General features: G+C 40.2%; 1 protein-coding gene across 4 annotated transcripts in view; it reads left to right on the top strand.

Moving 5' to 3' along the window:
* LOC133595948 (intermembrane lipid transfer protein VPS13B-like) overlaps window positions 1–16,332 on the top strand; it is a 672,020-nt gene that overhangs the window by 362,278 nt on the left and 293,410 nt on the right. For all 4 annotated transcript variants that reach the window (XM_061948790.2, XM_061948782.2, XM_061948793.2 and 1 more), the window contains exons 35-37: window positions 8,342–8,677; window positions 12,097–12,511; window positions 12,625–12,762. In XM_061948790.2, the coding sequence (XP_061804774.2) occupies window positions 8,342–8,677; window positions 12,097–12,511; window positions 12,625–12,762 (889 nt within the window). The remainder of the gene's footprint in view (window positions 1–8,341; window positions 8,678–12,096; window positions 12,512–12,624; window positions 12,763–16,332) is intronic.

Below are 16,332 nucleotides of genomic sequence, written 5' to 3'. Positions count from 1 at the left end.
AATAAGCAGGGCATGAAAATGACAGAGGTAAACAGAGTTAATGTCGCCAGGCCGACCAACAGAAAAAGACAGGCTTTAAATAACAGTGACATGATTGGTGACAGGTGTGTGAGTCCAAACGTGGAACAGGTGAAACTAATGGGTAACCATGGAAACAAGACAAGGGAGTGAAAAAGCAGGAACTAAAAAGAGTCCAAAAACCAAACCGAACATAACCAAAACAAAACATGATCACACAGACATTACAGGATTGATTTGTAGTGTGTGCACACCTGGAGACAGGAAACCTAAACAAAGATGGATATGACAAACTGTACCTTGTAGATACCCCTGGTCTTTCTTTTCAGTTGACTTTGGGGCACTTTCTTTAGCAGCAGGTGTCTTCATAGGTTTTGAAACACCATTGTAGCAACGTTTCAAGTGGCTGAAAAAGTCGAATGTGTTAAAGCCTGTTGTTGTTTGCCTCCTTTCAGAATGTTTGCAGAACATTTGGTGCAAAGAGCTCAGACAATGTCTTCCTCTAAAACCTGGACGAAGTGAAATGCTTGTTTACAATGAGCTCAGGGGAAGCTGACAACAGGCTTACAGTGCAGCAAGTAGGAAAAAAGGAGTGTTTGTTTTGTTCACCAGATAATCGTTTATCATTTGTCAGAGCTTTTTTTTTTTTTTTTTTTTAATGTTGCGAGATTTGACGATGTGACATCATAAATCCTCAAATTGACATGATCATGTGTCCAATACATACACTTGTGAAGGTCATAATGTCATGGCTGTCTTGAGTTTCCAATAATTTCTACAACTCTCATTTTTTGTGATAGAGTAATTGGAGCACATACTTGTTTGTCACAAAAAACATTCATGAAGTTTGGTTCTTTTCTGAATTTATTATGGGTCTACTGAAAATGTGACCAAAATCTGCTGAGTCAAAAGTATATATACACAACATACATTATCAATTTTGGTGATGTAGAAAAGTTACAATCAAATAAAATGAGCTTCATGGCATGCCCTCTTAACTTCATGTGAGTGATTATGATTGACGACACCTGTTGACTTCTCTGAGCCCATTTAAATAGGGCTCATGTGATGCAGTCATTAGACTCGGTTACAAATGCGACAATGGGAAAGTCAAAGGAACTCAGCACAGATCTAAAAAAAACGAATCATTGACTTGAACAAGTCAGGAAAGTCACTCGGAGCCATTTCAAAGCAGCTTAAGGTCCCAAGAGCAACTGTACAGACAATTGTTCGTAAGTATACATTGCATGACACAGTTTTGTCACTGCCACGATCAGGAAGAAAACGCAAGCTATCACCTGCTGCTGAGAGAAAATTGGTCAGGATGATCAAGAGTCAACCGACAACAACCAAAAAGCAGGTCTGCAATGAATTGGAAGCTGCTGGAACACAGGTGTCAGTGTCCACAGTCAAGCGTGTTTTACATCGCCATGGACTGAGAGGCTACCATGCAAGAAGGAAGCCCTTGCTCCAGAAGCGACACCTTAAGGCTCGTCTAAAGTTTGCTGCTGATCACACGGACAAAGATAAAACCTTCTGGGGAAAAAATCTGTGGTCAGATGAAACAAAAATGTAACTGTTTGGCCACAATACACAGCAATATGTTTGGAGGAGAGAAGGTGAGGCCTTTAATTCCAGGAACACCATGCCTACCGTCAAGCATGGTGGTGGTAGTATTATGCTCTGGGCCTGTTTTGCTGCCAATGGAACTGTTGCTTTACAGAGAGTAAATGGGACAATGAAAAAGAAGGATTACCTCCAAATTCTTCAGGACAACCTAAAATCATCAGCCCGGAGGTTGGGTCTTGGGCGCAGTTGGGTGTTCCAACAGGACAATGACCCCAAACACACGTCAAAAGTTGTAGAATTAAGGTTTTAGAATGGCCTTCTCAAAGTCCTGACATAAAAGTCAACCAGAAGCTTGCCAGAAGCTTGTGGATGTCTACCAAAAGCGCCTTATTGCAGTGAAACTTGCCAAGGGACATGTAACCAAATATTAACATTGCTGTATGTATACTTTTGACCCAGCAGATTTGGTCACATTTTCAGTAGACCCATACTAAATTCATAAAAGAACCAAACTTCATGAATGTTTTTTGTGACTAACAAGTATGTGCTCCAATCACTCTATCACAAAAAATAAGAGTTGTAGAAAGTATTGGATACTCAAGTCAGCCATGACATTATGTTCTTTACAAGTGTATGTAAACTTTTGACCACGACTGTATTGTGCACCCCAATACAAATATTTATTTGACATTGGATTGATCAAAAGTCAGGACAATGTCCCAAGTCCAAGGAACTCAGTGAAGATCTAAGAAGACACATTTTTGGAGTCCTTTCTAAGGCAGTGTATCCTGAGAAACCTGTATGGCTTCGAAGTGGATTCATGTGAAATAACAGTGACCTATGTCACTCGCTAAATTTACCATAGTCTTCTGAGACCATATGGACTTTCTTACATCGGAAAACCTCCAGATTGTCGTATTCCGTGAGTGCTCAACCTGAATCACAACCTACTTTTGATTCATCTGGAAACACTCTAGTGCATATGTGTTATTCCGATGCAGAAGGTATGTTGTCATATAACACTGTAAACGGGTGGCATTTGGATGATGTGACATTTGCTTCCGCTTATTAGCCTTGTTCTAGCCGTGCAATTCTGAGTTACATTGACAGAAATTGGGGTCACACAGATGCGCACTGATATGATTGGCACCTGGGAGACTCATGGTTTCACACTTTGTGGATTATCCTCGGTTTTCCAGAGCGTTATGCCTAGAGACGCTGAGAAGCATGACATCATGATTGGCCAATGAATGTTGGGGGGTAGGGGGGGGTTGCGTTGTATGTGTGTGCGTGTGTCATCACACATTCACAATCATGATCAACTCCAAGTCCAGTGAAAGATTACACCGGGATGTGGAAACTGTGTTTCAGTGAAGCTATTATATAATGTAATAGAAAGTAATGGTTGGAAAAGGGGATTTCAGCTGGAAGCAGGCATGTAGCTGCACTGCATGTTTCTATCCAGAATCTATTGCCTCCTGTCAGTGAAGAAATTGGTGTAACGTTAAAGTTGACGGACTTCAGAACCATATGTTGTTAATACCTGCTCCCCTTTTCTAGGACTAATCATAGAGGGTCATTACTCAGTACAGAAATCTTCAGTGTGCACTTGACATTTTTTCGATCAAACCCTGTTTTGGTGGATGTACTGATTGCATGCATTGATTACAACTGTGTTTTCTCATTGTTACGCCCCCAATAGTGTTCCCCATTATCCCATATTCCACTAAGCACATCTAAATATAGACCAAGAATTTGCTTAGGGGGGCACTCTCTTTGTGGTGGTGGTTAAAGAGAAGGTTGGGTATTTGCCATAATTGTAAATGCATGTGTATAGCCTAAGCTCATGAAGAGAGACAGGGGAGCATAAAGAGTTCTTGCAGTTTCTCCTGGCTCTCACTCGTTCCCAGCTGCCGTGCAGCTTATTTGTCCCTTCCAACAAGGGCCGCTTATTGAGTGGACATTTTGACTGCACTGATACACTTTTCAAACACAGCCACCTCCCCAAAAGTTTCACCTGTTTAACACAACACTCACGGAGATCAGCTTAGACTCATTTCCCGCTCCTTCCTTGGAAAATCTTACTTTGTGACAGAAAAAGAAGTGCACACATCCTGTCCACATTAAGCGAGGGAAAAGAGAAAGATCTGGCAAGGCCTGTCCTGTGAAAGCCGGGCCGAAGAGAACAGAACAGACAGGCAGGCGTGCCGCAGCGTTTTATATGGCTCTTGTTCTTAGCCTTTGATGACACTGTTTAGTTTAGGAAATATCTAATAAGTCAAGTATTCTGTCTAATGTGCTGCCAGTGGGTTTACTGTTTGCCCGGAGGTCTTGAAATCCTATCTCTGACACAGCAATAATATACATTTAAAATTCCCATGGACCGGGTGGGAGGGAGTGATGTCGAGAGTGTGAGGGGGCAGCTGAGAGTAAATGTTGTAATGGCAACCATGTGCAGGTTTGATCAGATGGGTAGGACATAATGGGCCACACCTTGGAGACATTGGAAGCTATCTTTGTGTGTGTCTTATAGTCATTCATTCTGCAACCTAACGCAATTTGTAAAAATGAAGTAATTAGGCTGTAGTGTCCGTATGCCCGTTAGCGTATTTTAGAAACATGGCCGCGGTTATTAATTATTTGATCTTCTGCTGGTTTTCTAACTTTTGCTTCTTTACAAAGACATGAACAGTCCAGAATTATGATGATATGGTTCTTTTTACCATAAATAGACAGTGCATCTCAATTTATCTGTATGTCTTGCAAGTATGAAAACAATGACAATAAAGATTTTTTGAGATCATGAAGTCAAATAAAATCTTACTAAAATAGCCTTAAATACAGATGATTAACTAAGCTCAGTGGTCAGAGGGTTCATGGAGTTGGTCCCCAGGAATTACACACATCTCACACAGGATTTTGTTCCACTCCTCTTTACACCAACTCTACAAATCCTTAAGATTTTGCATTTTTGTGTGTTCTTGGGATCATAGTTGGCATCTTTCTGCTTCTATACATGGCAAGTAATGTTGCTCAGACCTTGTCTGACTCATTCAGATTCTGTTCATTGACTTTCATTTTTTTCTGAGCCTCAGATGTTGTAAATGTTTATTTACATACCTTAATTGTTTCCAAATGGTGCCTGTAACACGGGAGTAAAACGACTGACAAAACAAAACAGAAGTTATTGTCATGGACCCACTACCTGCGTAAGCTAGCTCTCCAATCAGCTAAACAGACTCAATAACTCCACGGTGACGCTTTGGTGAATTTACAAAACTGAAACAATACAAAAGAATGCCTTTTGTAAGTTAATTATACGAACATAGACACTTGTAAACATGTTAGCATATTTGCCAATGCTTACAATGCTAGCTTGATTACATTACGACAGCACGTACAAATATTAAAGTTAAAGTACCAATGATTGTCACACACACACTAGGTGTGGTGAAATTTGTCCTCTGCATTAGACCCATCCCCTTGTTCACCCCCTGGGAGGTGAGGGGAGGAGTGGGCAGCAGCGGTGCCGTGCCTGGGAATCATTTTTGGTGATTTAACCCCCAATTCCAACCCTTGATGCTGAGTGCCAAGCAGGGAGGTAATGGGTCCCATTTTTATAGTCTTTGGTATGACTCGGCCGACACAACCTACCGATCTCAGGGCGGACACTCTAACCACTAGGCCACTGAGTAGGTATGCAAGACAACACCTTCAGACATCACACTTGGGATGGTTTAGTAAATATTAATTATTTTAGTTATATTGTAAAACTTACAATCCTGAATATTTTTCACTTTTGTGTGTTCTTGGAATCATAGTTTGCATCTTTCTGCTTCTATACACGGCAAGTAGAGTTGACACCAAAGCGCTCAGACCTTGTCTGACTCGTTCAGATTCTGTTCATTGACTTTCATTTTTTGACTGTGGTCCGTGTTCCCTTAGGACCGTTACCAGCTTTCTCTTTCTCATTTTTCTAAGAATCATCTTTACCCAACCAGGTGAGATCTAAAATGGAGTTCCAAACGGAGAGAGATTGACTCTTATCGTTATTTTTTTTTCTTAGGACTAATTTGTTTGCTTCATGGGTACATAATCAATCTATTTCAATCAACCAAATATATATTAGTTCCTAAGATTTGTTTCTTCTAGATTTTTAACTGATATTCTGTTCTGCCTCTATGTGTTAAAACAGACCTACCGTAAACATATGGACTGTCCATATCTTTGTAAGAGGGCTACATTACAAAATCAGCAGGGGATGAAATAATTATTTCCCCCACTGTATCATCTGTCGCTGAAAGCCTTTTATAGCCACAATGGCTGGGACTCAACTGACATCTGGAGCCAAGTATACAATTTTGGGCTGCTTTATTCATAATACCGCAGCCACTGCACAAAACAATTGGATTTTACTAGAGTGAAGCCTTTCTTTAAAGATATTTCCAATATTTCAAAATTACAAAATTATGTTTAAGACCACAAAAAAGGTCCCAGAGCATGCCTTTAATGTTTTTGTGGCTATGCGATGCTCCCTTTCATTGGTCATTCTGTCCATGGTTTCAATCAAGTCAGCTCTTTGGTTTATGTCTTATTGTAAAGGATCAGCACAAAGGAACTCTTTGCAAAGAGGAAAATGCACTCATACATTTTTATGTGATTCTCAGAGTTTTCCTTTTCTGTAATGCCAGTAGACGTTAAGCCTCAATTTTCTTTTATTCATGAGCATATGAACTTGCTTTCAAATTGTCCATGTGACTTAATGTTCCTTTAATTTTGTTAGATATCTGCACCTGTTGGAATCAACTAAAAACTTCACTCAAAATACATACAGTATTTTTCTGGGCTTTAGAGTACACTGGTATTTATACAGAAACCACCATATTGTAGAAGACATAAATATGTTACATATATTAGCCACACCGGACTATAAGCCTCAGATACTGTATATACTGGTACAAAATATTTTGTAATTGTTTATACCTTAATTGTTTCGAAACGGTGCCTGTCACACGGCAGTAAAACGACTGACAAAACAAGACAGAAGTTATTGTCATGGATCTGCAGAAGCTAGCTCTCCAATCAGCTAAAAAGACTCAATAATTCCACGTTGACACTTTGATGAATTTACAAAACTGAAACAATATAAAAGAATGCCATTGTAAGTTAATTATGCAAATACAGACACTTGTAAAGATGTTAGCATATTTGCTAATGCTTACAATGTTAGCATAATTACATTACGATAGCACGTACAAATATGCAAGACAACACCTTTAGACATCACACTTGGGACGGTATAGTAACTCTGAATTATTTTAGTTATATTGTAAAACTTGCAAACGTTGCTTGGAGTGATGAATGAATAATTATTTTGTGCAGAACGCTATGGACGGTTACACTTTCGGTTCAAGGCACGAAACAGGAAGTACATTTCAACCCACAGCACCTGCAGTGAACAAACTCGTCCAAAAGATGGTGCCATAGCACAAACAATAACACACATTTTCAGTGTCTCTGTCAGTGTTAATGAAAACTATTTGTTGAATACATAACATTATGGCCGTTAGTAAGGAAAAATCCATAAAGTAGCCGCACCGTTTTATAAGCCGCAATGTTCAAAGCATGGGGAAAAAAGTAGCGGTGAGTCGTCCGGAAAATACGGTACACACTTTTTTCTGATGTTGATCTTGTCTATTGCTGCTTAATCTTAATGAGGCAACGACACATTCTGTACATATACATTCATTGTACAAACACATATACACATTCTGTACATATACAAGTACATATGCATACTTACACTCATGCACATAATCACGTTTCATCAAACATATATTAACGTTGTTGCCCTAGGGTAAACTGGGTGTAACACATGGCACACTGACAAAGCTTAACCTATTGTGACTATAACAATCTACAAGGTTAATGTAGGTTGCTTCTCTTTCTCCCCCTCCATTTTTCTGCATTCTTTCGTATCTCAAGTTATCATTACGTATATGTATTGTTGCATTTAAACAACTGTATTGTTGATAATAAAGGTAAATTATTGGTATTGTTCATTATCAATAGCGCTATTTCTATTGGTATTTGTATTGATCCATTTGTAGTGTAATAATGCTCATTGTCATTTCTGTATTATTTTTTATTTTTCGCTAACTGCTTATTTGCTATTACTTTTACCATCATATTTGTACATGTCATATTTGCTGATGTTGCTCTATTGTTGTTGTTGTTGTTGTTTGCTGTTGTTGTTTTTGTCTCTCTGTCTAATCCCCCTCTTGTCCCCACAATTTCCCCCTCTGTCTTCTTTTTTTTTTCTCTTTCTATCCCCTCCTGCTCCGGCCCGGCGGCACTAAATGATAATATAAACACATTTAATAAAGTCAAATACAAATAAGGCAACAAGAGAAGTATCCTACACTTCTCTTTTGTAAAGTAAATCTGAACAGCCGACATGGGCATCTACATCAACTATATGATTTGCCTGAGAAGCTGGACAGGACACAAAAAAAAAATTTAAAAAAATGAGGCAACGGCATTATAGTGTTTCAGCTGCTTTCATTTATACAATTCTACGAGTCATGCATATTAATAAAAAACTGTTTTTTTAACTAATATTACTTTCCCACACTGCTCTCATTGTATCTTAGTTAATGTTTGCTGTCTTTTCTTTTAGGTTTTACATAGACATTGTCATAACTTAAAAACCCCAACAAGTCATTCATGTCCTTTTTCTTGTACTTTTATGCAGATGCATCAACGTGAGCAGAAGTATGGCAGTCGAGGCTCTTTGTCAGGCATCGACTCTTCGTCTCGTCACAGTGCGACCGGACAAGACAGTGGATTCGGTAGTGATAGCGCTCGCATCCGTATCATCCAGATCGAGCACCAGAGTGGGACCAGTCACCACTGCATAGCGAGACCCTCATACAAGTCCACTATTACCAAAAACCTCAACTTTATCCCTTTCGACATCTTTCTTACTGCTAGTAGAGTGTCTGTCATGGCCTATGCGTGCTCGAGCCCCCCCAGAATCCAGTCGTCGTCATCAGACAGCAAACAGGACAAGAAAGAGACTGAGGAAAAGGTAAGCCAGGAAAGCTGTAAATGTCATTTCAGGCAATCATGTTTGGAATTGATAACAAATATGAGTTAGTTAATAATCTGTGGTATTCTTTTTTTATTAGTTTGTTTTTTAAAACAACACCCACCTACACCGGGCTGCTGAATCTTTTTTGATTAGAATATTGTATCTATTTATTTTAAGACAATAGTACTGTTTTATTTTCTCAATACTATTTATATAACTCCCTTTTTGGCTATGGATGTACCTTGTGAGATTTTTAGCATTGCTCTTAAGTCCCGAATATGTTGTTGGTGTATTTACACTCATCCATGTGCAATGTTAGTAATGGAAAGATTGTTTGCATGCGGAGAGCTGCATGTCTGTATTAGGCCGACGTAAACATCAGTTACCTAAACAAATGACCATAATGTCAAACGTGTTACAAATCAAGTTAACACATAAACATTGACAGTATAATGTTAAATAGTTCCTGCAGCCATGTAAACGGTTGATTTTGTGTCGTAGTTTATGTCCAGTTACCATTTCGGCCTCGTCTCAGTTTGTTGTATTGTTTCCAAATCATTTGCAATTGTGGAAAGAGTTGTGAATTTAATATGGATAGAAATGTAGCTATTTTTGTTCAACCTAAAAAAAAAAAAAAAAGATTTGCCAACAAAAAAATGGATTTGAAATTTAAAAGGGTCATATAATGTTTTTGTCTACATTTAAAACCTTTCATTGTGGTCTACATAACATGTAATGGTGGTGCTTTGGTCCAAATTCTGCATAGATTAGGTTTTACAGATCATCTTCAGGCCGCTTTCTGACCGTCTCTTCAGAATGCGCCGTTTTGTGGGCGGTCTTATTTACGTGCTGAGGTCCTCCAGGCCAAGCCCTCTTCGACCTCATTAGCCATATTGTAGTTGTTAGCGCTTCCATATCGAGTCTACTGACGGATATAAATTGGAATTACACGCTGCTATAGCGGAGGATTTTAGCAGCCAGTCTCACTATAAGAAGATAGAGGACTAACTTATTGAGTACAACTTTAGACTACAACTGAATAAAAATGGCGGACACGGGCAGAGCTCCAAGCCATACACTGTAGTACTATATACTACTATAACATTTCAATCAATCAATCAATCAATGTTTATTTATATAGCCATAAATCACAAGTGTCTCAAAGGGCTGCACAAGCCACAACGACATCCTCGGTACAGAGCCCACATAAGGGCAAGGAAAAACTCACCCCAGTGGGACGTCGATGTGAATGACTATGAGAAACCTTGGAGAGGACCGCATATGTGGGTAACCCCCCCCCTCTAGGGGAGACCGAATGCAATGGATGTCGAGTGGGTCTGACATAATATTGTGAGAGTCCAGTCCATAGTGGATCCAACATAATAGTAACAGTCCAGTCCATAGTGGGGCCAGCAGGAAACCATCCCGAGCGAAGACGGGTCAGCAGCACAGAGATGTTCCCAACCGATACACAGGCGAGCGGTCCACCCCGGGTCCCGACTCTGGACAGCCAGCACTTCATCCATGGCCACGGGACCTGTGTGTCCCCCCCTCCACAAGGGAGAGGGGGGAGCAGAGGAGAAAGGAAAAAAAACGGCGGATCAACTGGTCTAAAAAAGGGGGGCTATTTAAAGGCTAGAGTATACAAATGAGTTTTAAGATGGGACTTAAATGCTTCTACTGAGGTAGCATCGTTACCGGGAGGGCATTCCAGAATAGAAAACGCTCTATAGCCCGCAGACTTTTTTTGGGCTCTGGGAATCACTAATAATCCGGAGTTCTTTGAACGCAGATTTCTTGCCGGGACATATTGGTACAATACAATCGGCAAGATAGGCTGGAGCTAGACCGTGTAGTATTTTATACGTAAGTAGTAAAACCTTAAAGTCACATCTTAAGTGCACAGGAAGCCAGTGCAGGTGAGCCAGTATAGGCGTAATATGATCAAACTTTCTTGCTCTTGTCAAAAGTCTAGCAGCCGCATTTTGTACCAACTGTAATCTTTTAATGCTAGACATAGGGAGACCCGAAAATAATATGTTACAGTAATCGAGACGAGACGTAACGAACGCATGAATAATGATCTCAGCGTCGCTAGTGGATAAAATAGAACGAATTTTAGCGATATTACGGAGATGAAAGAAGGCCGTTTTAGTAACACTCTTAATGTGTGACTCAAACGAGAGAGTTGGGTCGAAGATAATACCCAGATTTTTTACAGAGTCGCCTTGTGTAATTGTTTGGTTGTCAAATGTAAAGGTGGTATCATTAAATAAATGTCGGTGTTTAGCAGGACCGATAATCAGCATTTCTGTTTTCTTGGCGTTGCGTTGCAAGAAGTTAGCGGACATCCATTGTTTAATTTCATTCAGACACGCCTCCAGCTGACTACAATCCGGCGTGTTGGTCAGCTTTAGGGGCATGTAGAGTTGGGTGTCATCAGCATAACAGTGAAAGCTAACACCGTATTTGCGTATGATGACGCCTAGCGGCAGCATGTTAATAATAAAGAGTGCAGGGCCAAGAACCGGACCCTGAGGAACTCCGCACGTTACCTTAACATAGTCCGAGGTCACATTGTTATGGGAGACGCACTGCATCCTGTCAGTAAGATAAGAGTTAAACCATGACAAGGCTAAGTCTGACATACCAATACGTGTTTTGATACGCTCTAATAAAATATTATGATCGACGAATTTGCAACATTTGCAACCAACATGTATTTTTAACTAAAACCGATTTATAACTCAAATAAAGATTTGCAAACAAATAAAAATGTAGATCAAAAAAACGATTTGTAACCCATAAAGTAATTCAGAAACCAAAAAACTGTTTGCAACCAAAGAAAAGATTTGTTACAACAGAAAAAAAATTGCTCCCAAATTCTATTTGCAACCAAGAAAAAGATTTGGAACCAAATACATGATTTGCAACCAAAACTTTTTTTGTTTGGTCCATAAAAAAAACACACACATTTCTCTCTGTAATTAAATGGCTGACATATGGTCGTGACTGCTGACTACTTCTGCCATCAACACAATTGTAGGGAAAACACCAAAGACTAGGGCTGGGCGATACTAACAAATAAAACGGCTTCTGACTTATTGTTCAGCGAATGACCCGCCTACAAGATTGAAGTTGAGTTGTGATTATGGATCCAAACTCCTGCAGTGAACGTTCAGAACGTTCCAAAGATAGATTGTATGAGCGTTTTATCACGTTTGGAACAAACAGCGAACAGTTCAGGCACAATGACTGATGATAAAGGATCTGTGGATTGGAATGAGAGGATGATAAGTAGGCCTGAACCACTGCGTTGTAAATGCTGTTATGATGCAACAACTGTGTTTTTCCCAATCTTATGTAAAATTATGAACTACACCAGTAATTTAATGAGCCTTCTCCACCCTTTTCAGGTAGGAAAGAGTGCTCTCAACCAGCCTGAAACCCTGTCCGAGTCTCTTCCAGCCTCAACATTGGCGTCTCCTGGCCCTGATCCTGCTGCTCCAGTTACACTAACAGACCTGACTGCTGAGGACATCCTTAACTGCAATGTTTCCCAGCCAGCCTCTCCACTGCTGAGAGGAAGTCTGCTCTCCCTAAACTCCCTGCCAACTCCCAGCCGCTCCTCAGCTCGCCAAGCACTGGGGGTGACAATTGTAAGGCAGCCCGGTAGAAGAGGGGCCCCAGACCAGGTGCTGGAACCGCTGCTGTACCTGCAGGTGATGCAACCTTCTGCTCTGCTCAGTTGCCACCATCGCAAGCAGAAAATGGAGTTGTCTGTGTTTGATGTGGCCTTACGAGGAGTGGCTTCAGACTACAAGTGCCTAGGTATGAAGAAGGCAAAGAGTGGCGCCTTGGTTGGAAAATGATTACCGCATATGACTTATAACAATTTGACCTTCTGTTCCTGCTCTATATTTCTGTTGTCCGTTTCTGTCCAGACCAAGGGAAGACTTTGCCCGAAACACTGGATTATAATGTAATCTGGCTCCAAACAGCAGCTGGTGAAGTGGACAGTGAAACCGGCATCCCTCCACCTCTGCTGTGCCTCCAGATTAAAGATTTCTTCAATGGACCAGGTACAGATTGTCTATGCAAATGCAGCTAATGATAAACAATTATTCAATCTCTTGCTGAATGTGAAAGTGAATCAAATATATATATACACACACACACACACACACACACACATATATATATATATATATATATATATATATATATATATATATATATATATATATATATATATATATATATATATATATATATATATACATATAAACACACATATATGTATATTGATGTATGTATATGTATATAAATATATATACATATATACAGTGGGGCAAAAAAGTATTTAGTCAGCCACCGATTGTGCAAGTTCTCCCACTTAAAATGATGACAGAGGTCTGTAATTTTCATCATAGGTACACTTCAACTGTGAGAGACAGAATGTGAAAATCCAGGAATTCACATTGTAGGAATTTTAAATAATTTATTAGTAAATTATGGTGGAAAATAAGTATTTGGTCACTTCAAACAAGGAAGATCTCTGGCTCTCACAGACCTGTAACTTCTTCTTTAAGAAGCTCTTCTGTCCTCCACTTGTTACCTGTATTAATGGCACCTGTTTGAACTTGTTATCTGTACAAAAGACACCTGTCCACAGCCTCAAACAGTCAGACTCCAAACTGCACTATGGCCAAGACCAAAGAGCTGTCGAAGGACACCAGGAAAAGAATTGTAGACCTGCACCAGACTGTGAAGAGTGAATCTACAATAGGCAAGCAGCTTGGTGTGAAAAAAATCAACTTTGGGAGCAATTATCAGAAAATGGAAGACATACAAGACCACTGATAATCTCCCTTGATCTGGGGCTCCACGCAAGATCTCATCCCGTGGGGTCAAAATGATCATGAGAACGGTGAGCAAAAATCCCAGAACCACACGGGGGGACCTGGTGAATGACCTGCAGAGAGCTGGGACCAAAGTAACAAAGGTTACCATCAGTAACACACTACGCCGACAGGGAATCAAATCCTGCAGTGCCAGACGTGTCCCCCTGCTTAAGCCAGTGCATGTCCAGGCCCGTCTGAAGTTTGCCAGAGAGCACATGGATGATACAGCAGAGGATTGGGAGAATGTCATGTGGTCAGATGAAACCAAAATAGAACTTTTTGGTATAAACTCAACTCATCGTGTTTGGAGGAAGAAGAATACTGAGTTGCATCCTAAGAACACCATACCTACTGTGAAGCATGGGGGTGGAAACATCATGCTTTGGGGCTGTTTTTCTGCTAAGGGGACAGGCCGACTGATCCGTGTTAAGGAAAGAATGAAGGGGCCATGTATCGTGAGATTTTGAGCCAAAACCTCCTTCCATCAGTGAGAGCTTTGAAGATGAAACGTGGCTGGGTCTTCCAGCATGACAATGATCCCAAACACACCGCCCGGGCAACGAAGGAGTGGCTCCGTAAGAAGCATTTGAAAGTCCTGGAGTGGCCTAGCCAGTCTCCAGACCTCAACCCCATAGAAAATCTGTGGAGGGAGTTGAAAGTCCGTGTTGCTCGGCGACAGCCCCAAAACATCACTGCTCTCGAGAAGATCTGCATGGAGGAATGGGCCAAAATACCAGCTACTGTGTGTGCAAACCTGGTAAAGACCTATAGTAATCGTTTGACCTCTGTTATTGCCAACAAAGGTTATATTACAAAGTATTGAGTAGAATTTTTGTTATTGACCAAATACTTATTTTCCACCATCATTTACAAATAAATTATTTAAAAATCCTACAATGTGAATTCCTGGATTTTCTTTTCACATTCTGTCTCTCACAGTTGAAGTGTACCTATGATGAAAATTACAGACCTCTGTCATCATTTAAAGTGGGAGAACTTGCACAATTGGTGGCTGACTAAATACTTTTTTGCCCCACTGTATGTATTTGTATATGTATGTATATACGGTGGTGCATTAATTTTACAAACACATCACAACAACATCACTGATTACTACTCTCTGCAGACTTAATGAGAACCAACAAACATAATTAAACATTACTTACTGTACAATGTCTGCTCTCATTGAGATGCTTACTGTAAGGATGTTGATGTATTCCTGTTTAGATGTAGATCGACTCATAATCCTCGCAAAGGAAAAAAAAGGGCATGGACCAAGCGTCTTTTCGGGTCTTTTTAGCCATCTCCGGGTCTAAATTGGATGCCAAAGTGTACCGACTAGCCAGTTTATGTCCACATCATTTTAGTATCTACGTGAGAGTTATGATTCATAATCTGGAATACACTTTCAAGAGCTTCAAGGCGAGAAAGCGGTTCACCAGCTGATAATTTCAGTATAGCAACATGAGGAAGTTGCCTTTGTGATCAATGCACCGCTAAATGTAGGTCCTTAATGTTAACACTTATAATAACAATATCGATAATATTCACGTCACACCATGTAAGTGGACTATTGTTTGCTGTTTTTGCATGCTTATTTTTTGGGGTTCTATGGTCTAATTAGAAGCAATAGAGGAAATGATGTCATGCTTCCCATTGGCTCCATTGTAAGCGGATTTTTATTCACGTTTATTTACAAGTTAGAATGCATTAAGAAAAAGACATGTGTTCTTGTCTCTCATAAGGATTTTGAATTATACGCTAAATTCCCCAAAAAGTGCAGTTCCTCTTTAAGGGTGAAATCCCCCACTTGTTTCCCTTTCTCAAAACATATGTTCCATAAATGCCATATGAAAACTTTGTGATTCCAGTTCTGTGAGTGGGTTTTTTAAGTGAATGAGTCTGTGGAAGTTGCTCATCCCTATGAGGATTTCATGAATCCATGAACAGTGTAAGTAGGCACACAGGAAATCCTTCACAGTGTAGCTGCCTGATCCCAGTAGGCCTGCGAGACTGTAGTGGTTATTGATGATAGTTTGAGGGAGAATTTTGCCCCCTCGACCGCACACATCCCTTCCTGCTGTCCACAAAAAGCCCCTCAGCTTCTTTGTCCACTCGGGATTGTTCAACACAACAAAACACAATGCAGGTCTGTACACCACAGCAAGTACACGACAAAGCTTCACAACATACATTTCCATCTGACCATCTGCTTTTTTCAGAGGACACCAGAAGTCAAATAACATTGAGCCGTTCCATATGGCACATGTCAGAATTTGAACCTACAGTATAGTTTCAGTATGTACTGTACCTCCTTGTCCTTGGATCTGGATATATAGAAGTATACAATTAAGACTTCAGTGCTGTCATGTGACCATATGCCAGTACTTTTCTTATTCTGTCGTGCCTATTGGGCAAGCTATGCTACAACTCATCGTTGAATTTTGCGGTCTGTTGAACTCACAAATTCAGCACTAATATAATTATGGCAGACAAGGTGAAGGAGAGTGCAATTGAAAATACAGCAACACTGTATGACAAGGGAGCTGAACTGCGTTGTTTTTTGTGTTCCAAATAACTTACATTTTTAAAAGCAATATTTAGTGTGTAGTAGGGCTGAAAAATTAATTGTAGTGTGATAAAACGCGGTTTTCCAGCTGCAAAGGCTGCGGTTTGACTGGTCACGTGACTTGTGAGCAAACGGAGCAGGGAGGGAGTGAAGTCAATGCTGTGGTGTGATTGGTGGTT

The sequence above is a fragment of the Nerophis lumbriciformis genome, linkage group LG04 (genome assembly GCF_033978685.3).
Source record: "Nerophis lumbriciformis linkage group LG04, RoL_Nlum_v2.1, whole genome shotgun sequence".
Lineage (NCBI taxonomy): Eukaryota > Metazoa > Chordata > Actinopteri > Syngnathiformes > Syngnathidae > Nerophis > Nerophis lumbriciformis.
This window is presented reverse-complemented; position numbering and strand designations above follow the sequence as displayed.